General features: G+C 44.4%; 3 protein-coding genes and 1 pseudogene across 12 annotated transcripts; 1 reads left to right on the top strand and 3 right to left on the bottom strand.

Annotated features, from left to right (window-relative positions):
• Positions 1-420: 420 nt before the first annotated feature.
• On the bottom strand, positions 421-11,413 carry LOC115132282 (cytidine and dCMP deaminase domain-containing protein 1-like). The gene is made up of 10 exons (XM_029664756.2): positions 11,163-11,413; positions 10,026-10,129; positions 8,098-8,275; positions 6,242-6,604; positions 5,802-6,029; positions 5,458-5,507; positions 5,104-5,273; positions 4,389-4,578; positions 4,084-4,141; positions 421-2,486 (listed from the first exon to the last, which is right to left on the bottom strand). Exons 1-10 carry the CDS (start codon positions 11,284-11,286, stop codon positions 2,386-2,388), a joined length of 1,566 nt encoding a protein of 521 aa, XP_029520616.1. The 5' UTR covers positions 11,287-11,413; the 3' UTR covers positions 421-2,385.
• A 626-nt stretch (positions 11,414-12,039) lies between these two features.
• On the bottom strand, positions 12,040-20,699 carry LOC115132218 (RCC1 and BTB domain-containing protein 1-like). Of its 10 annotated transcripts, none has more exons than XM_029664612.2 (14): positions 20,237-20,699; positions 20,120-20,149; positions 19,201-19,435; positions 18,875-19,025; positions 18,557-18,723; positions 17,828-17,986; positions 17,579-17,686; positions 17,279-17,421; positions 15,135-15,212; positions 14,792-14,985; positions 14,496-14,622; positions 14,183-14,334; positions 13,921-14,051; positions 12,040-13,416 (listed from the first exon to the last, which is right to left on the bottom strand). In XM_029664612.2, the coding sequence occupies exons 1-14, from the start codon at positions 20,374-20,376 to the stop codon at positions 13,276-13,278; spliced, it is 1,956 nt and encodes a 651-aa protein (XP_029520472.2). In that variant the 5' UTR covers positions 20,377-20,699; the 3' UTR covers positions 12,040-13,275. The 10 variants fall into 10 exon arrangements, with proteins under 10 accessions (XP_029520472.2, XP_029520483.2, XP_029520510.2 ...); XM_029664623.2 differs by having other exon boundaries at positions 19,201-19,420; XM_029664650.2 differs by having other exon boundaries at positions 20,294-20,699.
• Positions 20,700-20,991: 292 nt separating this feature from the next.
• LOC115132274 (ADP-ribosylation factor-like protein 11) lies at positions 20,992-22,717 on the top strand (annotated as a pseudogene).
• On the bottom strand, positions 22,188-26,515 carry LOC115132269 (emopamil-binding protein-like). The gene is made up of 4 exons (XM_029664730.2): positions 25,912-26,515; positions 25,751-25,820; positions 25,284-25,422; positions 22,188-23,420 (listed from the first exon to the last, which is right to left on the bottom strand). The coding sequence occupies exons 1-4, from the start codon at positions 26,098-26,100 to the stop codon at positions 23,183-23,185; spliced, it is 636 nt and encodes a 211-aa protein (XP_029520590.1). The 5' UTR covers positions 26,101-26,515; the 3' UTR covers positions 22,188-23,182.
• Positions 26,516-27,848: the final 1,333 nt, after the last annotated feature.

Raw genomic sequence — 27,848 nt, 5'->3', positions numbered from 1 at the left:
CCTTCTTATTTAGATGGTGGAGGGGATGGTTGGAACACATTAACAGTAGGGGCACATACAGAGGTGCCTTTTTGTTTTTCCTTTTTTTGTATTTTAAATACTTTTCTAGGCGGAGCTTAATTATTATTTAGAAAAATATGGTCTGGTTAAACATATTAGCCGTGATTAAGCAATGAACCTTGAACTCACTATATTTGAGTTGTGCAGTTGAAATAATATTTTATTTTAAACTAATTGCAGTTCATTGATCGCATCATAAAACTAGGAACCAGGAGGCCAAAACTCAGGACTATGATTGTCCAGGTAAGTTAACATTCCAGTAAACTGGATAAGGTAGAAGAATCATCTTGCTCTGAATATATATATTTTTGACATGTAGCTTGTTTTGGGGGAAATCTAAATTAAATAACCTCAGACAAATTGAGCCAATGCATATTTTAATCGTGGTGGTTGAGCTTACATCTAAATTGAAAATATGAACTAATTAATATGGCTCTTCAATGTAATATTGAATAATACATGTGATGGGCACCATGCCACGAACAACTGATTGTTCTTTAAATTGCCAAATACTTTTTTTTCTTCCAATTGTTAGATTGGACTTGACACACAAGGGATAGTATCCTCAATGCCCTTGTCGTTTTGGTGAAACTCCATTCTAGCCCTGTTCTATATCTGGTGCTAACATGCAATCTTGACCACATTTCTAGACCAGTGTAGACAATCATTAATTGTGAACAGATCTTCCCGACCACCTCTCGAGGTAGCCAGGGACAAATTGATTGGATGAAAGTTCAGTGGGCAGAGCTTAGTGACATGTCACTGGGTGGAGTTTACAAGTGAGTCAAGTAAAGACAAGTGTTTCAGGGAGGTGGAGTGCTTGTGGGAGGGTGTTAAAACAGGTTGCGACAGATGGTGTTGCCAGTTTGAATTCAAATGCAGCTTTTGTTTTCCAACCTACTTAAATGTTTTAGTACATATCTACTGACATTCTAAAATGACTAAAGGAATGAACAGCTTTATAAAATGTACACCCAATCCTTCATGAATTCTGTCAAGAGGGCAGATGGTGTAACAAAAAAATATATATTTCCATGAAGTCCATCTGATTAAGGTAGGCTCCCAGGGCAGCAGAATGTTGAACATATCACTTACTGCATCATAATTCTGTTCTAGATGGTGCCCTCCCTCCTGCTGGTGCTGTGGACTATGACCACAAGGTCACAGGTTCAAGTCTTGCCATGCCAATGACCTTTCTCAACTTATATTTTGAACCTTAGTCCCTCCCTGTATTCAAATGATGAGATTCCCAATGTTAAGACATATTGATCCCTTGAATCAATGATTTGAAGGACTATTTAAAATGGTTTGACAATCCAGATCTGTTTACACTTGTAAGATATCAAGATACAATTAGTCCTCGATGGCCTCTGGAGGTAGTCAGGAAGAATCACCATCAATAATTGTAATATTCTACACGGGTCTAGAAATGGTCACAATCAGAATATGGACAAGATCAAGACACAGGACCCATGTTAACACCAGGTATAAACGGGGCTTCGAATGGCAAACTGATGTTGGATTAAAATGATAAACAAGAGACTTAAAAGATTCAGGCTGTATCAGTAGGAACTTACACCTGAGCCAAAACAGGTTTACTTAACATACTGTACTAAAGTAATATTGACCCTTTTCAACAATGGGATTTCATTTTATCACATTGATACTACTGTACCACAACACCAATAAAATAAATGCATACATAGTTTTCCCGGTTTGTCATTTTATATAGTTTTTTTGTGTGTTGCTGTTAGATGCTTATTGTTATCAGTTAAAAGCAGTTTGGCAAAACAGGATGAAACAATTCAAGGATGTAGGAGCCAACCATGTAACAAAAAAACAACAGACAAAGCACAGTTGCACGGGTCTAGGAGTTAGTATCCTTTGAGGCAAAGTGCAATATAGTGGTGGTAGCCTGCACTGGCTGGGATGTGACTTGGATTCTTCAAGTCTGGAAGAACTATAGTAAACGTAAAGCTACAATCAACAGTAACCTTCATAGTAAACTCTTCAGACAAATAATTAGGAAACACGCACTTAGAGTTCACTTGCCTTAAAATTACTTTTAAAAAATAAAAATATCTACGTAGTACCATTTCCTTTGAATATACAGTCAGTCCATTAAAAATCACTGAGTTTACTCCTTGAAACTGTCCATTATAGGAGAGTATGAAGAGGCCTTTGAATTTCCAACATTGTTAAAATGCATCCTTCCTTGAATCACTGATCAATATGCGATTGTATAAATGAAATGTTTCCAATGCCAACAAGAGCCTGGGGACCGTAGCCTGGTGAAACCAGACTGAAAGCTACAGGTACCATTGTTCAACAAACAGGGGAAAGGTCTGGATTTGTTGCCGACCGTAACCTCTTATTGGATTGAAGGGCCTGTTCAGGCTGTCTCCCATGCTTCCCCTCACATCCATCTGTAATCATAACAAGACATGGTCAGAGGTGGGACACATTGCAGAGTCAAATCAGAGACGGTTAGAAGGGCTGATCCGTCATCAGTATTGCGGTGATTAGGTGGAGGCATGCACATTATATTTGTGTGACCAGCAATATAAACTCAGCAAAAAAAAGAAACGTCCTCACTGTCAACTGCGTTTATTTTCAGAAAACGCAACATAACATAATATTTAACAACTGAGACATAGACTGAACAAGTTCCACAGACATGGAATAATGTGTCCCTGAACAAAGGGAGGGGGGGTCAAAATCAGAAGTAACAGTCAGTATCTGGTGTGGCCACCAGCTGCATTAAGTACTGCAGTGAATCTCCTCATGAACTGCACCAGATTTGCCAGTTGTTGCTGTGAGATGTTACCCCCCTCTTCCCCCAAGCCACCTGCAAGTTCCCAGACATTTCTGGGGGGGAGAATGGTCCTAGCCCTCACCCTCCAAACCAACAGATCCCAGACGTGCTCAATGGGATTGAGATCCGAGCTCTTCGCTGGCCATGGCAGAACACTGACATTCCTGTCTTGCAGGAAATCACTCACAGAATGAGCAGTATGGCTGGTGGCATTGTCATGCTGGAGTGTCATGTCAGGATGAGCCTGCAGGAAGGGTACCACGAGGGAGGAGGATGTCTTCCCTGTAACGCACAGCGTTGAGATTGCCTGCAATGACAACAAGCTCAGTCCGATGATGCTGTGACACACCGCCCCAGACCATGACGGACCCTTCACCTCCAAATTGAGCTCGCTCCAGAGTATAGGCCTCGGTGTAACGCTCATTCCTTCGACGATAAATGCGAATCCGACCATCACCCTTGGTGAGACAAAAACCGTGACTTTTTGTCAGTCCTGTCTGGTCCAGCAACGGTGGGTTTGTGCCCACAGGCGACATTGTTGCTTGTGATGTCTGGTGAGGACCTGTCTTACAACAGGCCTACAAGCCCTCAGTCCAGCCTATTACAGACAATCTGAGCATTGATGGAGGGATTGTGCGTTCCTGGTGTAACTCGGGCAGTCGTTGTTGCCATCCTGTACCTGTCCCGCAGGTGTGATGTTCAGATGTACCAATCCTGTGCAGGTGTTGTTACACGTGGTCTGCCACTGCGAGGACGATCAGCTGTCCGTCCTGTCTCCCTGTAGCACTGTCTTAGGTGTCTCACAGTACGGTCATTGCAATTTATTATCCTGGCCACATCTGCAGTCCTCATGCCTCCTTGCAGCACATTCACGTAGATGAGCAGGGACCCTGGGCATCTTTTTTTTGTGTTTTTCAGAGTCAGTAGAAAGGCCTCTTTCGTGTCCTACGTTTTCATAACTGTGACCTTAATTGCCTACCGTCTGTAAGCTGTTAGTGTCTTAACGACCGTTCCACAGGTGCATGTTCATTAATTGAACAAGCATGGGATCTATTTGGATTTTTACGAATTATCTTTGAAAGACAGGGTCCTGAAAAAGAGACGTTATTTTTTTTGCTGAGTTTATTAGAGGAGGAGAAGACGTGACATCACTCTCTACAAAGTGACAAATATCATGCTAACTAATGGTACAGAGAAGGACAACTCACTGGCTAGATGAGGACCAGCATGTTCAGAGGCTCTCCTGGCCAGAGAGGACTTCTGCCACTGTGACGAAAACATGTAAACACACTAAGAAAATTGCATCTGTAGAAAGCACTATAATGAGTATACCTCAGTAGCCTAACGAGGAAAACACAAGGATAGGTAAAAGCTGAAGTGAAAACATCTACGAGGAATCCATCCAGTTTTTTCCCTCATCAGTACAGATGAAGAAAATGGCAGGAATAGACTATTGAGATGCTGCTACACCCATAGAAAAACTATTCATTAGTCAATCAATGTAGGTACTCACAATGAACTTCAGGACTCCTTGGAGGCTGGGGAATCTGAGGTAGGAGATGTCTCCCTTGTCTTTGCCGCTGTCCAGGTCAGTGGTGTAGATCTGCTTGATCCCAGCTCCTCGGATCAGAGGGACACACTCATCACACGGACACTTAGTCACAAACAGCATGGTGTTCTCCTCCTCACGGATCTCTTCACTCCTAGAAACGACAGTCAATCACATGTATTTACATGTATCAGAAATCCTCATGCCCAGCTACTAATTCCTGCCCCCTGGTCCGACTTCTCGGATGTACCTCCTTGCTTCCTCTCCGCTGACCTGTAAGGACTGGACAGGTCGAGAGCAAATATACCCATGTACCCATACACACATTTCCTGTATTTCCTTCATCTACAGATGTAGAATCTTCATTTGATCACCCTGTTGCAGAAAAACTTTCCTGCAATGCAAGAAATGTAAAATGTGTAGGGTATGCGGTTTAAAAAGGCTTCTGAAGTTTGCCAATTCCATTTTAAAAATGTCAATACCTTACGAAAAATGTATCAAAACCTACAAAAATGTCCATTAATTATAATCCACATAATTCACATTTCCTGTTGCTGCAATTAAGCTCCTACATCTGTACCCTGTCCTCTCATATCAGTGGAGATTAAGGGTGGATATAAGGGGAGGAAGTCACTTAGGAGTATTGAGATGGGGCCCATGTCTTCCCTCTCCTCCTGACCTGAAGGTAAGTGCGTTCTGCTCAGCGTGGATGATGTAGCGGTACTTCCTCCTCTGGCGGTCCTGCTGTTTGGTGTCCATCTGGGGGTACTGTCCGTACTCTGAGCCCACTGGGTAGGCGTTGTACCCACAACCCACCAGGTACAGCCGCCCCGTGCCATCACAACCACCCTAAAACAGTTGAGCACAGAACACAGTGAATGGCAGTTTGACCTTATTCATTTTTCACATTGAAATCTTTGTTACCAGCCTTTCCACTTTATTTTTGTCATTATATTACAGAGGCAACATACATCATATTCATGTATAGTTATGAGCTTAGAAAATACAACGGTATTTTCAAAGGTTTACTCACCGATTTCCCTTCTGCCCAAATGACAGCACCAACCCCAACCTTAGGGTCCTCTGGAATAGCAACAAACAAGTAACAGTCAGACACGTTCCATCTGTTTAAACCTTCAGACAGGTTGAACCACCCATCGCAGCTTGTCCTGTTAGCCTTAACATGAACAACGTGCAGTCAACCATGGGACGTTATGCCATAACAATAGTCTTCTCTCCTGCAATTTTTTATTACTTGGAACTCCTTTATGCGATTCCCCACAAAATGTGGTGACATGTCACCTTTACAAAATGACTTCCTAGTTTGAATGAGTAATCTGGCTAGTATATAGGCTACTAAACAGATAATTCAGGTACCTGTTCTGTAGGCCAACAGTCTGGCCTGTACGATGCAGTGTCTGGCAATTTCCTGGGACAACCCCTGAGGCTGGGGCTGCTCCGAGGTTGCAGGCTGGGAGTCCTTCCTGTAGAAGCCATGCTGGAGAAGAGGCACACTAGCAGCTACTGAGGCCAGAACCCCAACCAGCTCCCTCATGTTCTGACGCAGGTTGGAGAAGTACGGCTCCATGCAAAAGTTCTCCAGACCTGTAGCAAGACAGTGTCAAATCCTCATCTATAAACAGTATGTTTACCATTAATTTAACAGGATCTACACAACAGATGGCGTGGCACGTGGCCTCTTGAGCAAAGGAGCTCCTCAAACCTACCAATCTTGAGTTAGCCAATATAGCCCAAATACAGCTAACCGGTGAACACAAGCTAGTTAACAAGTATGGTTGAATGATTGTACTACAGACCTATTTTGGTGAGAATGTCACGGTGGCACTGTTCGTGTGGGATTAGGAACTCTTCGGAGAAAGTGTCCAGGTTCCGTCTCCTCTGCTTCCAGTAGAAGTCCCCAGCGTCCAATTCGGGGTCGTCCCCTGACACCCTCTCCATGAAGTCACTCCCCCTAGAGGTCTCCTCCACAAACTGCTGCAGGCCAGGGGCCACAGGCTGCACCACCACACTGATGTGGGGCCGGCTGTTGGACTTCAGCTTCTCGGATGCAATGGCGTCCAATATGGCCTCCTGGGAAATGGAGTCTGTCCCATTAGGCCTGACCGCTAGCAGACTCATCTCAGGGTCACCAGGCCAGAAGGAGATGCGGCTCACCCCAGCTGGAGATGACAGACAAGAGACAAGACTTTACAAGTGATCTCTCTCTCTCTCTCTCTGTGTGTGTATGTATATACACTGCTCAAAAAATAAAGGGAACACTTAAACAACACAATGTAACTCCAAGTCAATCACACTTCTGTGAAATCAAACTGTCCACTTAGGAAGCAACACTGATTGACAATACATTTCACATGCTGTTGTGCAAACGGAATAGACAACAGGTGGAAATTATAGGCAATTAGCAAGACACCACCAATAAAGGAGTGGTTCTGCAGGTGGTAACCACAGACCACGTCCTATGCTTCCTGGCTGATGATTTGGTCACTTTTGAATGCTGGCGGTGCTTTCACTCTAGTGGTAGCATGAGACGGAGTCTACAACCCACACAAGTGGCTCAGGTAGTGCAGCTCATCAATGCGAGCTGTGGCAAGATGGTTTGCTGTGTCTGTCAGCGTAATGTCAAGAGCATGGAGGCGCTACCAGGAGACAGGCCAGTACATCAGGAGACGTGGAGGATGCCGTAGGAGGGCAACAACCCAGCAGCAGGACCGCTACCTCCGCCTTTGTGCAAGAAGGAGCAGGAGGAGCACTGCCAGAGCCCTGCAAAATGCCCTCCAGCAGGCCACAAATGTGCATGTGTCTGCTCAAATGGTCAGAAACAGACTCCATGAGGGTGGTATGAGGGCCCAACGTCCACAGGTGGGGGTGCCAAAGAACACCAAGATTGGCAAATTCGCCACTGGCGCCCTGTGCTCTTCACAGATGAAAGCAGGTTCACACTGAGCACGTGACAGAGTCTGGAGACGCCGTGGAGAACGTTCTGCTGCCTGCAACATCCTCCAGCATGACCGGTTTGGCGGTGGGTCAGTCATGGTGTGGGGTGGCATTTCTTTGGGGGGCCGCACAGCCCTCCATGTGCTCGCCAGAGGTAGCCTGACTGCCATTAGGTACCGAGATGAGATCCTCAGACCCCTTGTGAGACCATATGCTGGTGCGGTTGGCCCTGGGTTCCTCCTAATGCAAGACCTCATGTGGCTGGAGTGTGTCAGCAGTTCCTGCAAGAGGAAGGCATTGATGCTATGGACTGGCCCGCCCATTCCCCAGACCTGAAACCAATTGAGCACATCTGGGACATCATGTCTCGCTCCATCCACCAACGCTACCTCATCAGGAGCATGCCCAGGCGTTGTAGGGAGGTCATACAGGCACGTGGAGGCCACACACACTACCGAGCCTCATTTTGACTTGTTTTATGGACATTACATCAAAGTTGGATCCGCCTGTAGTGTGGTTTGAGTGTGACTCCAAATCCAGACCTCCATGGGTTGATACATTTGATTTCCATTGATCATTTTTGTGTGATTTTGTTGTCAGCACATTCAACTATGTAAAGAAAAAAGTATTTAATAAGAATATTTCATTCATTCAGATCTAGGATGTGTTATTTTAGTGTTCCGTTTATTTTTTTGAGCAGTGTATATATAGATCTCACCATTGATAAGCATCTTGAGGCAGGTAGCGCAGGGTCTCCTAGAGAAGTAGAGGTCTGAGGCAGCCAGCCTGGGCCCGTGTCTGATCACAGCTACCTGCCCCACGTGGAGCTCTGGACCGGAGCAGTGGAGACCCACCACCCTCTGGTCCCGAACCACCACCAGGCCTGTACCCCGCGTCTGACACACAGAAACAGACAGGAGATAAGGGAGAAAAGTGATGATGCATATCATATAATTGATGATGCTCAATATGGTAATTTATTGCATGTTATGTATACAAATAAATAAAAAATGACACACACACCTGATAGGTGCAGTGGAATGTGTTGTTTTACAGGGTTACCCATAGTAGTACAGCGCCCCTGGAGCAAATTAGGGTTAAGTGCCTTGCTCAAGGGCACATCAACAGATTATTTACCTTGTTGGCTCGGGTGTTCAAACTAGCGACCTTTCGGTTACTGGCCCAACGTTCTAACAACAATATGTAATGGCCGCTACACAGTGCATTCGGAAAGTATTAAGACCCCTTGACTTTTTCCACATCACAGCCTTATTCTAAAATGGTTTTTTAAATAAATGTTCTTCATCAATCTCAGCACAATACCCCATGATGACAAGGCAAAAGCAGGTTTTTAGAAATGTTTGAAAATGTATTACAAATAAAAAACTGAAATATCACCTTTACATAAGTTTCCAGACCTTTGTAGAAGCACCTTTGACAGCCTCAAGTCTTCTTGGGTATGACGCTACAAGCTTGGCAGACCTGTATTCGGGGAGTTTCTCACATTCTGCTCTGCAGATCCACTCTTCACCGTAGGGATGGTGCCAGGTTTCATCCAGATGTGATGCTTTGCATTCAGGCCAAATAATTTCAATCTTGGTTTTAACAGACCAGAAAATCTTGTTTCTGATGGTGTGAGAGTCCTTTAGGTGCCTTTTGGCAAACTCCAAGTGGGCTGTCATGTGCCATTTACTGAGAAGTGGCTTCCACCTGGCCTCTACCATAAAGGCCTGATTGATGGAGTGCTGATGAGATGGGAGAACCTCCCAGAAGGACAACCATCTCCACAAAGGAACTCTGGAGCTCTGTCAGAGTGACCATCGGGTTCTTGGTCACATCCCTGGCCAAGGTCCTTATCCCCCAATTGCTCAGTTTGGCCGAGCGGCCAGCACTAGGAAAAGTCTTGGTGATTCCCAACTTGTTCCATTTAAGAATGGGGCGGCAGGTTAGAGCGTTGGACTAGTAACCGAAAGGTCGCAAGATCGAATCCAGCTGACAAGGTAAAAAATTTAATTCTGCCCCTGAACAAGGCAGTTAACCCACTGTTCCTAGGCCGTCATTGGGAATAAGAATTTGTTCTTAACTGACTTGCCTAGTTAAATAAAAGGTAAAAATATATATAGATTTTTTAAAGAATGATGCAGGCCAATGTGATCTTGGAGACCTTCAATGCTGCAGAAATGTTTTGGTACCCTTCCACAGATCTATGCCTCGACACAATCCTGTCTCTGAGCTCTATGGACAATTCCTTTGACCTCATGGCTTGGTTTTTGCTCTGAAATGCACGGTCAACTGTGGGACCTTATATAGACAGGTGTGTGCTTTTCCAAATCATGTCCAATCAATTGAATTTCCCACAGGTAGATTCCAATCAAGTTGTAGAAACGTCTCATGGATGATCGATGGAAATAGGATGCACCTGAGCTCAATTTCAAGTCTCACAGCAAAGGGTCTGAATACTTATATAAATAAGGTATTTCTGTTTTTTTATTTTTAATACATTTGCAAAAAATTCTTAGCCTGTTTTCACTTTGTTATTATGGGTTATTGTATGTAGATTGATGAGGGGAAAAGGCTGTAACAACACAATGTGGAAAAGGGGAAGGGGTCTAAATCCATTCTGAATGCACTGTAGGTCAAACTTACAAAGTCATTCTGGTTTATGTCTTCTGGTTCCTCCTTGGGGAAAAGTTCCATCCATAAACTCAGCAGGGTGAAGAGGTTAACCTTGGACAGCCTGGGTCCATGACCTAAAAACACACCATAGAAAAACAGGATTACAAACAGGGAAGGCAAGTGAGTTTTTTGTCCACTAGATCGTTGCTGCTCCCAAGTGATAACACATTGAGCTCAAAGAAATTATTTACGTTAAAGCAAACATTGGGCAGACATTTACTTCCTCTTCCCATTGCAACTCTGGAGCACTGACATAGAATGTGAAACTGTTGGCCAGTACATTTCTCTTCAAAACATGTATGTGACTCTGGCATTCATAGGGGAGAACAACCAAATGGATGCTTGATCCAGCAACCCTACTATTACAGAGCAAGCCCAGCTTACCTGTCCGGTGCCATAATGCTCAAGACCTTTTTGCAGAACCAGTCACATGATCCTTGGAACGTCACTACTCGAAACCGCTACCATTTAAGTTTCAACTTCAATGGGGTGACAAAATTGTTACAACAAAAAAATAGGACCGGTTGTACTATTTAATGGTTTTGATATGATTAATTTCAGAAATTCTGACATAAATATGCAGTTTAATTAAATATACTACTAATAATACTAGGTAAATTTCATATTCACAAATGGTCTAATTCAAAACCTAACTTTTTTCACTTTGAGTTTAAACAATATGGCATTACTTTAACTAAAATGAAAAACAAAAAGGCAATTCAAACTTGTATTATTGATATGATTTGTTTGTTTAGGATACCTGGCAATGTAAATAGTTTATTCTTGTTTGCATGCGACTATTCCTCTTTTGTTTGAGGATATTTGTAAATAAAATAAAATAAAAAATTCAATGGGGTGACGTCAGACAGTTGGGACGTCCCAAGGATCCCGTTTGGACGTTTCTAGACAGTCACTAGGTAGGTTACAGACGTGTGGGTTCAAACTAATAAAAGCCTAGACGGTGACACAATTACGTCTTTATTTTGAATATGCCTCAAAGCTCATTATTCCGTGTGAGTAGCAATATTATATCGAACAGTAAAAACATTCGCAGCATTCTCTGTCAAGCTGTCAACTCGCCAGTAACTGACAGCGCAGTAGTCTCACCTTGTACTTTGGTGTCGGTTTGTGTGCTGGCTTCCCTTACATCGCGATATCCTTTACAGTTGCATGAAGCGGCACAGGTTGGTTTCAAATATTGGTTCGACTGTACAGTATCCGTCGTTGCCATTCAATCAATTGAATGTAAAATGTAGCGAACGTCTCCAGACAAGGCAAATACGTATGATGATTTGATGTTGTTGGTTTCTGAACAGCTAAGCTAGGCTTCTTCCTATATCTTCTGACGTCGAACAAATAGGCGGAGCTTGTAGTCTTCCTATATCTTCTGACGTCGAACAAATAGGCGGAGCTTGTCTTGCACCCAACCCCCAGAACTGTCAATGCGCAGTGTTTGTTATAAATGTTCTGCATTCTTGGTTGCAATTAAAAAACAATTGCCAGATTACATCTGCATCCACTATAAGTATGTCATTTCATTCATGACGTGATAATCTTAAAACATAAGGCCCGTGGAGGTGTGGTATATGGCCAATATTCCACGGCTAAGGGCTGTTCTTAAGCACAACGAAATGCCTGAATACAGCCCTTAGCCGTGGTACATTGGCCATACATCAACCCCTGAGGTGCCTTATTTGCTATTATAAACTGGTTACCAACGTAATTAGAGCAGTAGAAATAAATGTTATCATACCCGTGGTATAGGGTGTGATATACCACAGCTGTCATCCAATCAGCATTCAGGGCTTGACCCTCCAGGTTAAAATAAAAATGGTATTCATTTGGCAAGTGTCTCTAGGATTAGAGAATGTATGTGATGGCCTCTAGATGGCAGCATAAGGACATGTTTGTAATTATCTGTCATTGCTCATATGAATGTTCAAAACAATAATATATGAAGTAATTTCTAATGCATCATCCAGCATTGTATACAATAATGTAGTTTTGTTTATTTCAAAGTGGTTGCATTTCATTTTTTGCAAGTCGATAAACATGTTGAGAATTGTGGCACCAATATAAACTCTTTCCATCCTAAATAATTGTAAATATTTCAAAATAAATGTAATTGCAAAAATAAACATAAGCAACAAATCTAAGAGTACAATGCATTGAATTTAAATTTCAGTACAAACACTCGCTTCAAAGTAAATTAGAATGTAGTAATGAACATTAAACCATTAAAACAATATTCAAAGCAGCAGAATGATTGGAAATGCTGGGGTGGAGTAATCTCAACCAAAGGAATGCAATAAGTAATAGTAAAAAATGTAGATAATATCTATTTTTGTAAGAATAAAAAAAGTTCACACAGAGTAACAAGTTGTATATGGTGCAAATGTTTTGTTTTCTGTCTGGTAAAAGAACTGAAGAGTTGAAAACCAACTTCCTGCTCATTGTTGCATTGCATCACCATGTTCATCTCAAGTCTCGAGAATTAACGTGCCTGAATGAATAAATGACAAGCTCTGCTCTACTTTGTCAGTACACAGCATATTACAGGTCATATTGAAACTGTCATTTCCTCAAAACATCCACAGGCTCTGAACCATAAACCCTGTCAAATATATTTCTGGCCAGCTACATCAAACCCTTCAACAATAGAGCAAAGTACACAACTTTGATGCAAAAAAGTCTATTATAATAATCTGCAAATCGGGGGGGGGGGGGGGGGTTAACTGCCAATCACCTGCCATCAGACATTGTCAGGCATGTAACCGTGTCCATCTTAAGCTAGATCTATGGTCCTCCAATTAAACTGACACTAAATGAGCAGTCTGATGCCATTTAGCAGGTTTGTAAACATGCAGTGACAGACAATGAACTCTGATATCACTGTTTTGACTGGTAAAGGAACTTCCTCCCCACAGTGCCATCTGTCCACGTGGAATATTAGGTGCACAGGCAGAGACTGGCTTTGGCTTCTTTGGCTGTGTAACTGGAGGTGAGCCATAGTCACCAGATGACCTCACCAGATGACCACGCCAGACATTGTCTCAATGGATTAATAATATGGCAATTTAGAGATCCGGTTCAAGCTAGCCGTTTCCATGTTCATACCAATTCTTTCTTTGTCCTTTCTACCATGGCCAAGTAGTGTCAAGCCAAACCAGTTCATGCCAGCCCTTTCCTCGTCCTTCCTTCGGGGCTGGTTAGTGGTCAGTCAGTTTTTGAAGGCCCCACAGCGGCTGGCTCTGCAGATGAACTCTTTGAGCATGTTGCCATCGATCTGCCAGAAGGCTGCAGTCTGGGTCACCTCTGTCAGGTGGTTCACACAGAACTTGAAGCAGAACTCCTCCAGGTCCTACAGGGAAGCGATCACATCCAGTCACAGTATGAACACGGGTACAGTATACAGCAGGTCAGCAACAAGCGGCCCAACCCCCCCCCCCCCCCCAAAGTGATCTTTTGGGGCCCCCTTAGTTTTGAGTCAGAAAAGACTGTAAAGTCACCAGGAATTCAGCAACAAACAAAAAAAACAGCTTAACGTAAGGTAATCAAGGTATCTTTGTTATTTTCAAATCAAATCTATTTTGGGGCTTAGTTGTATCCAACTTGTAGAGTACAACTTATAATTATGTTCCAGCTCCCCAATGCATAAAAAAAACGGCCCGCGGCTGAATCTAGTTGCCTACCCCTGGCATACAGTACCTAAATATGTATAAGATGGAATACGAGGTCATCTGACTAATATGTCCATAATGACATGGCTAACATCTCTCGTAGAAGGCAGCCTCAAGAAGCTTGTGGTAACCAGTAAGCATCTGAGCGGTTAACCCTTAGTAGTGACACTGTCACATTGTCTCACCTCAGCGTCGTATCGCACGGCAGCAGAGAGCAGAGAGAAGGCGTTCTCCACGGTGATGCCTCTCTTGATGATGTGTTGACACAGACGTTTCAGACGGTTCTCACAGTAGGATGTGGCCAGGTCCAACAGGCCTGAAACAGAGACACAGTTTGTACACACAGCGGCTTTCCTATGGATGGACTTTAACTCAATAAAGTCATTTGTTTTGATTCTGGGGCCCCGTATGGATCCTAAACAGGATTCCTACTTCAGTCCAACTCACCGATGGCGTCCTCTGGGGGCAGGTCTACGTTGTCAGTGTAGAGGAACTCCAAGAAGGAGCGGTAGACGGGGTAGGAGAACTGGTCGATCTCAATCACCTCCTTCATGTCCTCTGTCCAGTGGGACTGGAACATGGAGCGGAAGTGTTCACACCTGACAGAAACAATGATGGACACATGTTGTCGTGTTATGTCTATAGACAAGTTTTATTGTACCTGGTTGGTTCTATTGGAAAGGCTACATTTCTTAAAGAAAATGTCTGTTCTTGCTTCAGCAGTATAATAAAATATTTTTTTAAACTAAAATTCACATACCGGATCTTGAGCACAGCCTTGTGTACGTGGATGTATTTCCCGTCCACACTGAACTTGAGGTCGGCCGTCTCAGGGCTGTCAAACTCTTTCCTCAGAGACTGGGCCACAGTCAGGAAGTCATCAGGCTCTACAACAGAACACAACGCCTTAGCTGGGAATCGTGTGTGTGTGAGAGAGAGGGTTATCCTAGACCATTGGTTAGGGGAACCTCCTACTTAGAGATCAGAAAAAAACACATAACCAAGTTACATACTGCACCTTTAAATAACATTTAATAAATGATGAAATTAACTCACCCATGGAGAGTAGCCTCCACATGACAGACGGCGTAGCGAAGCAGGCGAAGACGTCGTCAGTGCAGGAGAAGTGTGTGAGGTGTGGCAGCACGATGGACTGACCCCTACACTGGCCCCACATGTACACCTGGCCGCTCTGGGTCTTACAGGCAGATGTGTGTGTGGAGTGGCACGCCGCGATCTCCACTATCCTGCTGGGGTGGGGGGGTGGGGGGGGGGGGGGGGGGGGAGTTTGTTACACACACACACACTCTACCAAGTAACAGTACTCTCCTGTGTCTTTTGACCGCTATAAGAAATTCTGTGCTTCTTGAGTGCATTGTTTCTTTACACGTCTCCCTACTCTGTCTCTCTGTGCCACGCCTCTTCAGTGTTTTCCCTTGTCCTTTTGCTGCCTACGGTGGGCCTCTCTCCCTCTCCCCTTTAAGACGAAGACAGGAAACACAAAAAGAGAAGGAAGAATGACAGGACACTGCTGAAGTCACTGCTGTTCCATGAATTTAACTATATGGGATATACACTATGTACTAAAGTATCTGGACACCCCTTCGAATTAGTGGATTTGGCCATTTCAGCCACACCTGGGGCCTCCCGGGTGGCGCAGTGGTTAAAGGCGCTGTACTGCAGCGCCAGCTGTGCCATCAGAGACTCTGGGTTCGCGCCCAGGCTCTGTCGTAACCGGCCGTGACCGGGAGGTCCGTGGGGCGACACACAATTGGCCTAGCGTCGTCCGGGTTAGGGAGGGCTTGGCCGGTAGGGATGTCCTTGTCTCATCGCGCACCAGCGACTCCGTGGTGGGCTGGGCGCAGTGCGAGCTAACCAAGGTTGCCAGGTGCACAGTGTTTCCTCCGACACATTGGTGCGGCTGGCTTCCGGGTTGGATGCGCGCTGTGTTAAGAAGCACTGCGGCTTGGTTGGGTTGTGTATCGGAGGACACATGACTTTCAACCTTCGTCTCTCCTGAGCCCGTACGGGAGTTGTAGCGATGAGACAAGATAGTAGCTACTAAAAAATTAAAATAAATTGGATGCCACGAAATTAGGGAGAAAAAGGGGTAAAATTCAAAAAAAAGAAAAGGGTTTCCATTTCGAACAGCCACACACAAGCCTAAGATCACCATGCGCAATGTCAAGCATCAGCTGGAGCGTCATTAGACTCTGGAGCAGCGGAAACGCGTTCTCTGGAGTGATGAATCACGCTTCACCATCTGGCAGTCAGGTGGACGAATCTGGGTTTGGCAGATGCCAGGAGAAAGCTACCTGCCCCAATGGATAGTGTCAACTATAAAGTTTGGTGGAGGAATAATAGTCTGGAGCTTTATTTCATGGTTCGGGCTAGGCCCCTTAGTTCCAGTGACGGGAAATCTTAACACTACAGCATACAATGACATTCTAGACCATTCTGTGCTTCCAACTTAGTGGAAGGCCCTTTCCAGTTTCAGCATGACAATACCCCCAGGCACAAAGCGAGTTCCATACAGAAATGGCTTGTCAAAATCGGTGTGGAAGAACTTGACTGGCCTGCACAGAGCCCTGACCTCAACCCCATCGAACACCTTTGGGATGAATTGGAACACAGACTGCGGGCCTAATCGGCCAACATCAGTGCCCGACCTCACTAATGCTTGTGGCTGAATGGAAGCAAGTCACCGCAGCAATGTTCCAACATCTAGTGGAAAGCCTTCCCAGAAGAGTGGAGGCTGTTATAGCACAAAGGGGGGGGACCAAGTCCATATTAATGCCCATGATTTTGGAATGAGATGTTCGATGAGAAGATGTCCACATACTTTTGGTCATGTAGTGTAGCTTATGTCAGAATTGATTTTTCGCAGCAGGTTAGGAGAACTTACCCAGCAGGTTAAGATAATTAACGTAGCAGGTTAGGAGTATTAGGTTAGGGTTAGCTAAAATATTATACTTTGACGTCAATTTGACAAACTGTATCCTGTCTAGCCATGACCGTATTCCCATGGACATAGAAGGTTGCTGGTTTTATTGTGCCCTCTGTCTTGTAGCTTGATCTCAAGGCCAGCCTGAGGCTCATTCAAGAGTGTTTTGACATGTTACACAACGTTCAGAGATAGAATAAACATGACAAATGTCAACGATCTATTCCGAATTAAATCCCAATAACTGGTTTGCATGTTTTCAGTGAAAAGTTCATGCTTGTCAAGTGTCAAAACCATTTGTACCCCAGCCCACAACATAATTGTCCCATCTCTCCCCTCCATTCTAGTTTTGCTACATTGTGACAGGGACAATGTAAACTCAGAGACAGATTATTCTAGATCTGGTGTGTGAGCCAATGTTTGGACTATGCGGTGTTACGGTACGGACAAACACTGGATGGAATACAACAGAGAAGACGAAGAGAAAAGAGAACTAACCATGGGTCTCTGAAAGATGACAGTATCAACTGGGGCTTTTAGTGGGCAGTAGCAGCCACCAGAGTTACATCTCAATCCTGTGAGTGTGTTCTCTCCCTTACCTCTCCTTCTCAGCCATAATGTGTACAGGACTGAGCTGGTTGCTCTTGTTGCCAGTACCCAGCTGTCCGTAGGTGTTAGCCCCCCAGGCATACAGCAGGCCCTCGTCGGTTAGAGCCAGGGAGTGGGCATAGCCTGACGCGATCTGGAAGGCAAGTCCTTAAGGGTTTTACACAGTGGGAGTGGACAGCAACAAGGCTCTGGGCTCAATTCTGTTTTGTATTAGTTTGAGTTGAAGTAGACATGAGTAGACAATTCAGACAGAGACATACAGGTGGTAGTAGTGTACAGTCCAGTCTTACTTGTAGTACACAGAGACCCTGGAGGGCTGCCAGGCGACAGGGGGTCAGCTGGTTACCGTTGTTGCCCACTCCCAGCTGGCCATTCCCATTGTAGCCCCAGCCAAACACCTACAACACACACAGGCCACGGTAGTCAGCAATATCTTCCTTTATGTACATGTTGCTATATAACATTTTGCTTTGACTTTCTCTGGACCGTAGGGAACTATACAATATAAACCCATCCTTCCCAAGAGCTTGGTCTCTCACCTCCCCATTGTCGAGCACAGCCATGGAGGAGGTCTGTCCACAGGCGATGCCCATCACCACTTTACCCTGCAGGCAGTTGGTTACCCTGCGGGGGGTTGGCTGGTTGGCTGTGGCACCTGAACCCACCTGGCCACAGTTGTTGTAACCCCACGCAAACACCTAGCAGATAGAATCATATACACACACCGACTGTCAACCCTATACACAATCACACCTCGTGACCAGTGATCCTAGGTAACCATGATATTAGGTCATGTTGTAACTACCCCTTTACAGTGCTGAGTAACATATTTCAACACATCCAAGATAGATATTTAGGGCTACTTTTGGAAATCATTAGTCATTTCTACATCAGCTCTTCAATCGTGTGTGAGACCAGGCCAGTGAGCCTGGGTTAGATGCAGCCAGCCTGGACACAGTGAACTGAGATAATACCTTCCTAACCTGCTGCTGGGACAAACATAAACCACTTAAAGAGACAGACAGCCAAGACAAGTGACCACTGATCAGCCCTGGTTAGAAAACTTGAACCTGACAGGGTTCCATAGTCCACTCCACACACTGACAGGCTACACACAACCTCCACCAATACTCCACTCATGTTCAGTGTTTTTATTCTCTTGAACATTATGTACCTAGCAGTAGCATTAAGACGATGACATCTTGAAACTGGCTTATTTCAGGGTTACAAGTGCATGTAAAAGGACTTAAACAAGAATTTCCCCTCACCTCTCCATCGTGTGTCAGGGCCAGAGAGTGATGTGACCCACAGGCCACTTGTGTTATTTTCTTGTTCTGCAGGTTGGTTGAAACCAGGATGGGTGACACCCCCTGGTTGGTGGTCCCGTTGCCCAGCTGGCTGTATCCATTGTGCCCCCAGGCAAACAACTCTCCCCCTGAGAGACAAACGCACCAAAGTATAACAGAGCTATTTAAGTAAGCTGCACTATGACAATTCATTATACTGGCTTTTGGTAAAGTTCTAGTAACGTGCCAACGTTGCCATTTGGTGGTGGTAAAAACAAGTAAGGCAAGTGGGCAGCATACCTTCTGTGGCCAGTAAGACGTGTGGTCCACTGCCATAGCTGAGACTGACCACCTTCTTGCCTCGGAGGAAGTCTAGTTTCTTAGGGACCATGGTGCTCTGACTGTCTCCTGTCCCCAGACAGTTACTGCAGTTCAGCCCAAACACAAACACCTACAGGGAGATCAGAGACAAAGATGAAGAGAAGGCAGGGAGAGGATGCCATTACATGTAATTATATTTATTTAACCAATAAACTCCACTCAGTAACCATTTGCTTTCCAGAGAGTTCTGCACTACATAAAAACTATGAAGTTATTCTATACAATCGAGACACCCCCAGTCTCACCTCATCGTCCTGGGTGATGTAGATGGCTTCGTTGGCCGAGGTTCCGAAGACACAGGCCTGTCTGATGCGGGAGACCTCCTGAGCCCCCAGCAGGGTGAAGAGGGGCCACTTCCCCACATCCACCATGGCTGGGTACCTCACTCTGGCTCTCCGCGGTGGGGGGGTCGGGGTGAGGACGGGGGACACAGGGGAGGGAGAAGTAGGGGCTGTGAGGCCACCACTGTCCCCGCTAACACTGTTACAAGACAACCATCAAAAGACAGACACGTACAAAACACTGTGTCTTAGTCTAAACCTCAGTGGTGAGGCACCCTGGTTTCAATGAAGGTATTCATAAATATGTTCACATTTGCTCAAAGGCTTGTGCAGTAAGTTAGACATGACTTCAGGACTTTATAATGCCATCTCTGGATGCTCACGGTGATATCGACATGGTTTTAAATAGTATTGGGCCATACAGACAACATGCAGATGGAATGTCTACTTTATTTGGCAAACGTTTCCATCCAGATCTTTTAACCGTCTCATACAGTTGGTTAAATAATTGGATGACTAGCTAGGTAACATTAGCTAACTACGTAAGTACTGCAGATCCAACGCATCTCTGGCCATGCACTCTGTTTACCATTGGGATTACAATCGTGAATCTCAGCCACAACAGATGCGGCATCCATTAGCCTCCTAGCTGGCTAACAGTAGTTAGCTTACCTTGCCAGGTAGCAAACTAGCTTGCGACGTGGTAACGGTCACCTAACAGTGACTGGTCAAGCTAGCGATGCACTACGTTGAAGGCTGCACCCATGGCAGTCTCCCTTTGCTGTTTACCGTTCTCTGGCTATCTACAAAGCAAGCTAGCCTAGCACCTAGCTGGATAGATTCAGCGCTGACTAATAGCTAGCAAGCTGTAATGTTACTGTACCTAAAGCATCGCTCCATATCATCAAGAAAACTGAGGAGAGAAACAAGAAAGACACATTTAACAGCTCGACTATTAATAAACCTACCTCAAGTAAATATGATTTGAAAGCACGATTACCAGAATAAAGCTGTCACTTCGTTGTTGTCGTCGCTGATGTAAGGATACCAAACGTACCAGGCAGCCGCTTTGAGTTTAGCGATAGTTTTACGCTCGAGCCCCGTCCAAATCCTTGGTCCAGATGGACACTCTAACGTCATGGGCTGAAGAAGGTGCGCTTGGTTTAGGTCATCAGCGGACTCGGTGGGCAGAGTCCACGGTTGAGAAGATTTTAGGACACATGCGCCTAGCCTGGGTGCTAGTCTATTGTTCTCTTGCCAACTACTAACGCAATAAATGGAGTTAAGAATAACCGTTTTCAGCCCTCTGGTGTTTAATAATAATAAAACATAGGCCCAATTAAAATAATAAAAAACATACTTTCCTCCCTTGCGGTAATAATCACCCCACTGCTTTCACCAATCAAACCCTACCCTCATCTGCGCAATGAGAGAGGATACATTAGAGTATAGAGAAACTGAGAAAGCCTGTTGGTACAGCCTCTACAGGAAGAATGTGAAAAGACTGGTTCTCATGTGACCATGTTTATATTCTGAAACTCAAACTCAGTTTTATTCACGTTGAGTGAGTCTCTAGTCACCGGAGGGCAGCAGCAAGTGAGCACACCTGACGCTTTCACGCCTATCACCGAATCTCCTTTTGTTGATGTAAATCAGAGACTACCGAGGAAGACCCAACAAACCAACATTGTTCAGAAGCTGTGGATGGACTTCCCAGATGAGCCCAGGCCCATCAGAACCGTGGGAGTCCTCTTGATGCCCCTCTTGGATAGAAGCAGCCCCATGACAGACACACTTGGCTAGGCAAAGCAGGGTCTGATGTAGAAGGTAAATAGGAAGTATGGCCTTTTTAACGCACAGGCCCACACCCCTGCCTAGGTGGGACTGCCGTACTTCCTATTTACCTTCTACTGCTTTGCCTAGCCAAGTGTGTCTGTCATGGGGCTGCTTCTATCCAAGAGGGGCATCAAGAGGACTCCCACGGTTGTTCTGATGGGCCTGGGCTCATCTGGGAAGTCCACCCTGCTCTTCAGGTTCAAGACAGGGTTGGTGATGGATACTTCCCCCACCTTGAGCTTCAACGTGGTGACCCTGGATCTGAACAAGAAAATGGCCTTGACCGTGTGGGATGTGGGCAGACAGATGAGATGAGGGCCAACTGGAGGTGAGTTGTTGGTTCTGTGCTATTCTGTTTTAGCCCAGTACTACGAACATCTCATTCCACTAATCATAATGCCTGTTATTAGACTGAACAAAAAATATAAACAACTATTAATTTTACTGAGTCACAGTAAATCAGTCAATTGAATTAAATAGGCCCTAATCTATGGATTTCACATGACTACGCAGGGGTGTGGGCCTGTGAGGGCATAGGCCAATCCACTGGGGAGCCAGGCCAAGCCAGTCAAAATGTTTTTCCCCTGCACAAAAGGGCTGTATTACAGACAGTGTCATCTTCTGTCTGGGTGGCTGGTCTCAGACGATCCCACAGGTGAAGCCGGATGTGGAGGTCCTGGGCTGGTGGGGTTATACGTGGTCTGCGGTTGTGAGGCCAGTTGGACGCAATTTCTCTAAAATGACGTTGGAGGCAGCTTATGGTAGAGAAATGAACATTCAATACTCTGGCAGCAGCTCTGGTGGGCATTTATGCAGTTAGCATGCCAATTTCATGCTTCCTCAACTTGACATCTGTGGAATTTTGTGACAACTGCACATTTTAGTGGCCTTAATTGTCCCCAGCACAAGGTGCACCTGTGTAATGATCATGCTGTTTAATCAGCTTCTTGATGTCACACCTGTCAGCTGGATGGATTATCTTGGCAAGGAAGAAATACTCACTAACAGGGATGTAAACACAGTTGTGCACAAAATTTGAGATGAGGCTTTTTGTGCGTATGGAAAATGTATGTAATCTTATATTTCAGCTCATGAAACATGGGAACAAAACTATGTTGAGTTTATATTTTTGTTCAGTGTAGTTTAATCAGGTGTGACAGTTAAAAGTCTAGAACAAATAAATGCACATTCTGTCTCCGGTCCCATGATCAGGTTGCTAGAGTATTGGAATAGAATAACCTTTTATCCTCAACTAATGACTTGCTAAAATTGCAATGTCATTAGCTAGACACCACCTGGAGGGCTGTAAGGCTATGGTGTTCGTGGTGGACAGTAGTGACCGGGCCAGTATAGGGGATGCTCAGAAGGCTCTGAAGAATGTTCTGTCCGACGTCAACATGAAGGGAATACCTCTGATGGTGCTGGCTAACAAGAAGGACCTCCCCAACACCATGAACATCAGAGAGGTGTCCAACCAGCTGGAGCTGCCCAGCTACAAAGACCGAGCCTGGCAGATCCAGGCATGCAGCGGCCTGAAGGGAATGGGGCTCCAGCAAGCTTTCCTCTCTGTGGCCAAACTCATCAAGAAGAGCTGAGAGGAGACACGTCAGTGGAGATATCACTCTGTGAGAGACACTTGACAAGTCGGAGATACTGACTATATAGTGCACTACCTTAAACTAGAACAAAATTAAAGCACCTCAGCAGTAGTACACTATAAAGAGAATAGGGTGCCATTTGAAATGCAGATTATAACAGAACAATGATTGTGGAAGAGCCAGGATTCTCAATCCAATTATGAACTAAGCACAGGATCCATATTTGGGCATTTTGATTGTGCGATCAACATGGTTGAGATTTAACACTTAACATCACAGCAGTTAAATGTGCCTGCTATAAGGGAGACTGGAGAGTATTGTTACACTGTGGAGAAAGATAGCTAGGGAAACTAAGATTTTTGTTTGCAGATACATCACTATTTATATTAATGATAAACTAATAAAACATGCTAAACCTAATGTCTGTCTGCTAAATGGCATATTATTTGTGCGTAGCCAGGCTTTTTCGTAGTGGGCGTGCCAATGCCTACTATGTACATACAAAATAATGTCTATTTCTGCTTCTTCGGGGCTTGGTAGGAGGGGTGAAGTCGTTTGAGTGACAGCCATGATTGCCACAGCAGCAGTCCAGGCACCACCACCCACACCCCATTGAAGAAGACCAGGTAGATCCATAAGTAGAGCCAGTGGTTTGTGTTGAGGTTGGGGCTGCCTGCCAGCCAGTCTGGACAGAAGGTCATCCAGCCTCCGTACAACTCACACACACACAACGTGATCTGGACAAAGTGCCTGAAAACAAACATGGAGAACTATTCACCCGGAAGGCCAGGCTGTGCAACAACAAAACAAGCCAAAAACACACGTTGACCATTGAGATTCAAAACAAACAATGACACGTTTACTTAGGCTGATAACCAACTTGCGCCCAGGCTATATTTTACATGTACAATGCATTAGGAAAGTATTCAGACCTCTTGACTTTTTCCACATTTTGTTACGTTAAAGCCACATTCTAAAAATGATTCAATTGTGTGTGTGTGTGTGTGTGGGGGGGGGGGGGGGGGGGGGGGGGTTCTCAGCAATCTACACACAATATCCAATAATGACACAGCAAAAACAAGTTTCACATTTTTTCAGGTTTGACATGTATTAATACCTGAAATATCACATTTACATAAGTATTAAGACACTATACTCAGTACTTTAAAGAAACTTTGGTAGCAATTACAGCCTGGAGTCTTCTTGGATATGCTACAAGCTTGGCACACCTGTTTTTGGGGAGTTTCTCCCATTCTTCTCTGCAGATCCTCTCAAGATCTGTCAGGTTGGATGGGGAGTGTCACTGCACAGCTATTTTCAGGTCTCTCCAGAGATGTTTGATCGGGTTCAAACATTGTCCTGTTGCCCCAGTCCTTCACCCCAGTCTGAGGTCCTGAGCAGGTTTTCATCAAGGATCTCTCTGTACTTTTCTCCGTTCATCTTTCCCTCAAACCTGACTAGTCTCCCAGTTTCCGCCGCTGTAAAATAACCCCACAGCATGATGCTGTGAGGTTTCCTCCAGATGTGACGCTTGGCATTCAGGCCAAAGAGTTCAATCTTGATTTCATCTGACCAGAGAATCTTGTTTCCCATGGTCTGTCCTTTGGGTGCCTTTTGGCAAACTCCAAGAGGGCTCCATGTGCCATTTACTGAGGAGTGGCTTCCGTCTAGCCACTCTACCATAAAGGCCTGATTGGAGGCGTGCTGCAAAGATGGTTGTCCTTCTGGAAGGTTCTCCCATTTCCACAGAGGAACTCTGGAGCTCTGTCAGAGTGATCATCGGGTTCTTGGTCACCTCCACGACCAAGGCCATTCTCGCCCTGATTGCTCAGTTTGGATGGGCGGCCAGCTCTAGGAAGAGTCTTGGTGGTTCCAAACTTCTTCCATTTAAGAATGATGGAGGCCACTGTGTTCTTGGCAACCTTCAACGCTGTGGAAAATGTTTGGTACCCTTCCCCAGATCGGTCCCTTGACACAATCCTGTCTCGGAGCTCTTCGGACAATTCCTTTCGACCTCACGGCTTGGTTTTTGCTCTGACATGCACTGCCAACTGTGGGACGTAGACAGGTATGTGCCTTTCCAAATCATGTCCAATCTATTGAATTTACCACAGGTGGACTCCGATCAAGTTGTAGAAACATCAAGGATGATCAATGGAAACAGGATGCCCACGGAGCTCAATTCTGAGTCTCATAGCAAAAACTCCTCACGTAAATAAGGTATTTTTTTATATTTAATCAAATGTTTAAAAAATGTTTGTCCTGTTTTCACTTTGTCATTATGGGTATAGTTTGTAGATTGAGGGGAAAACAGTAATTTTAGAATAAGGCTGTAATGTAACAATGTGGAAAAAGGGGTCTGAATACTTTCCTAATGCACATTACATCTATGTATATGGTAATAGGTCATTCAACACATCACATGCTGAAGACAGCAAGTCAATTCACATTTTTATAGTGTCTAATGGGATGTAAACACTCGTTTGTGTAATGGGGAAATTCTGTATATAATTAGTGTTCTCTATAAAGAAATATGGTACCAATATAGAAATGAATGGCATAAAGCATGAGAAAAGCCTGACAATGAAGCATATTTAGTACCAGTGTTCCTACCTGTAGTGTTTGTCCTTGACAATGGCATAGACAAGCACCAGCGCCAGGATGCCATCCAGGACGACCGTCAGCAGCTCCAAGGAGACGATGGTGGGGTCAGAGTGGAGCCAGCGCTCATCTGCCTTTCCATACTCCTTCCCTACATGGACAGGATATCTGTTAGAGCAGTATCTCAATATATTCCCGGGGGACCCCAGGGCCAGAGGGTGCACGTTTTTGTTCTACTCCAGCATTAACAGTGATTGATATTCCATTCCTGTATATTATTCAGTTTAATGTGAGCATTTTAATACTATATCCACTAGATGTCTCACCACAACCAGGCTCCAAAGCACATCTCAAACACACGCACCATTGTTTATAATTTATATTTTGCATGATAAAACAAAAAGTTCAATACACAGTACTATAAATCATTTTGTTTAATCCATTTGTTTTTTATTGCACAGTCAAGGTAGCCTACTTACAAAGTTCAGCAAAAATATTGTCTGAAGTTGCCACGGTTCCAACAAGTGACATGTAAACAAAGGGTCCTTCCTGTAAGAACAAACAGTAGAAAGAGTCAAATAAGAGCTGCAAATTAACTTTCTATGTTGACAACGCCTTCTCACTCACATCACACACTCACCAAAGTAATGTGAACAATTGCGTCGTAGAAAAGCCACACGAGCACCCATCTGTCAGTTCCAGAGCATTTTCTTCCCCATATCTGCGCGAGGATGTATCCCACGACGAACTGAGTGGCGCAGGCCAGCAGAGAATAAACCGTCACTGGAGTAAAGAGAGATTGGGTTTCTTTAAACGCCGCGGATACCATTTTCACAGAAAACTCGACTCAAAACCATGCAAATTACTCTTTGAACTTGTAACTATTGTCTCGTCCATAAAGCTAGATAGATGACTCATCTGTGCCATTTTGCGTCTGCCTGCCCTGCCGATGCTGTCAATCTCAATTTTGAAGTAGTACATTTTCTTCTTCATGATTGGCTGTTCCGTCCGGTTGGACATGACGCTAACAGAGTCACCAGGCGGGATCATTCAATGAAGTTGGAAGTCCTACCCAGTTGACTTCATTACAATGGTGGAAGCCCTCAATGGCGCTTCCCATCCTAATATATCTTGTTTTGCCACTAGAGGCCTCTATCCTTCTCTATGGTCTTGTCCCAAATGGATTCCGTAGTCGTCTCCCCCTGCCCCAGTGTCACGCTGTGAGAAGTACATGATTGGCTGTCGGATAAATCTCTACACTTCTGGGCCCTCCTAAGAGAAAATGAAGGGGGAGCTGAAGTTGGTGAACCGGAGGCGAAGCGAGACTCGACTCCGCCCAAAATCTGTCTGCGTGAAAATAAGTGTTTAAGCAGAACAATTGAGGAATCTAGTGAAGATACAAGTTAATTGCTATTTTTATAGGTGAGGCTTATTTGATCAAATATACGTTTCATAATACTTAAATTACTAAGAGTGTACTGATGTCCTGCACGTGACATTGCGACGATTTTTCTATCGGTTGTGCCAGTTCTTACGGGTATCTGCTCTCTCATTGGCTAGAATGTTCCCATCTGATCTCGCCTGCCGCATGCCTTTCGCCTTTGAGAAATTGTTAGAGCGGTCAGTCGACCATCTTGCCACGCCGATTGTAGAATCAACCAGGAGGAAGTCCGAAATCAGGACCTTGGACAGCAGATTGGACAACGATTGACAATAGTATAAATAAAGCATAGTACATTTGATTAGTCAAACTTTATACTGTTTGTATATCGTATTTTACAGTGGTGTAAAGTACTTAAGTAGTTTTGGGTATCTGTACTTCACTATTCATATTGACTACTTTTACTTCACTAGATTCATAAAGAAAATAATGTAGTTTTTACTCCATACATTTATCCCGACATCCAAAAGTACATGTTACATTTTGAATGCTTAGCAGGACAGAAAATGTCTTAATTTCTAAACTGTCGTGAGTGTTGGAGTGTGCACCTGGCTATCTGTAAATAAATTTAAAAAAACAAGAAAATGGTGCTGTCTGGTTTATAAAGGAATTTGAAATGTATACTTTTTACCCATACTTTTACTCAAGTATTATTTTACTGGGTGACTTTCACTTTACTTGAGTCATTTTCTATTAAGGTATCTTTACTTTTACTCAAGTATGACAATTATGTACTTCTTCCACCACTGGCATTATACATTATACACTGCTCAAAGAAATAAAGGGAACACTTAAACAACACAATGTAACTCCAAGTCAATCACACTTCTGTGAAATCAAACTGTCCACTTAGGAATCAACACTGATTGACAAACGTCACATGCTGTTGTGCAAATGGAATAGACAACAGGTGGAAATTATAGGCAATTAGCAAGACACCCCCAATAAAGGAGTGGTTCTGCAGGTGATAACCACAGACCACTTCTCAGTTCCTACACTTCCTGGCTGATGTTTTGGTCACTTTTGAATGCTGGCGGTGCTTTCACTCTAGTGGTAGCATGAGAAGGAGTCTACAACCCACACAAGTGGCTCAGGTAGTGCAGCTCATCCAGGATGGCACATCAATGCGAGCTGTG

The sequence above is a fragment of the Oncorhynchus nerka genome, linkage group LG2 (assembly GCF_034236695.1).
Source record: "Oncorhynchus nerka isolate Pitt River linkage group LG2, Oner_Uvic_2.0, whole genome shotgun sequence".
NCBI lineage: Eukaryota > Metazoa > Chordata > Actinopteri > Salmoniformes > Salmonidae > Oncorhynchus > Oncorhynchus nerka.
This window is presented reverse-complemented; position numbering and strand designations above follow the sequence as displayed.

Excerpts from the sequence above, each read along its gene's own strand:
- LOC115132282 (XM_029664756.2), bottom strand. The coding sequence starts at position 11,286 with ATGGCAACGACGGATACTGTACAGTCGAACCAATATTTGAAACCAACC. Across the intron at positions 10,130-11,162 it reads AACCGACACCAAAGTACAAG|GTCATGGACCCAGGCTGTCC; the intron begins GTGAGACTACTG and ends GTGTGTTTTTAG. Across the intron at positions 2,487-4,083 it reads TGCTGGTCCTCATCTAGCCA|ATGGATGTGAGGGGAAGCAT; the intron begins GTGAGTTGTCCT and ends TTATGATTACAG.
- LOC115132218 (XM_029664612.2), bottom strand. The coding sequence starts at position 20,376 with ATGACGTTAGAGTGTCCATCTGGACCAAGGATTTGGACGGGGCTCGAG. Across the intron at positions 19,436-20,119 it reads GATATGGAGCGATGCTTTAG|TGTTAGCGGGGACAGTGGTG; the intron begins GTACAGTAACAT and ends GTCTTGTAACAG. Across the intron at positions 17,987-18,556 it reads CCCTGACACACGATGGAGAG|GTGTTTGCGTGGGGTTACAA; the intron begins GTGAGGGGAAAT and ends TCTATCTGCTAG.
- LOC115132269 (XM_029664730.2), bottom strand. The coding sequence starts at position 26,100 with ATGGTATCCGCGGCGTTTAAAGAAACCCAATCTCTCTTTACTCCAGTG. Across the intron at positions 25,821-25,911 it reads CAATTGTTCACATTACTTTG|GAAGGACCCTTTGTTTACAT; the intron begins GTGAGTGTGTGA and ends TTGTTCTTACAG. Across the intron at positions 25,423-25,750 it reads CAATATTTTTGCTGAACTTT|GGAAGGAGTATGGAAAGGCA; the intron begins GTAAGTAGGCTA and ends CTGTCCATGTAG.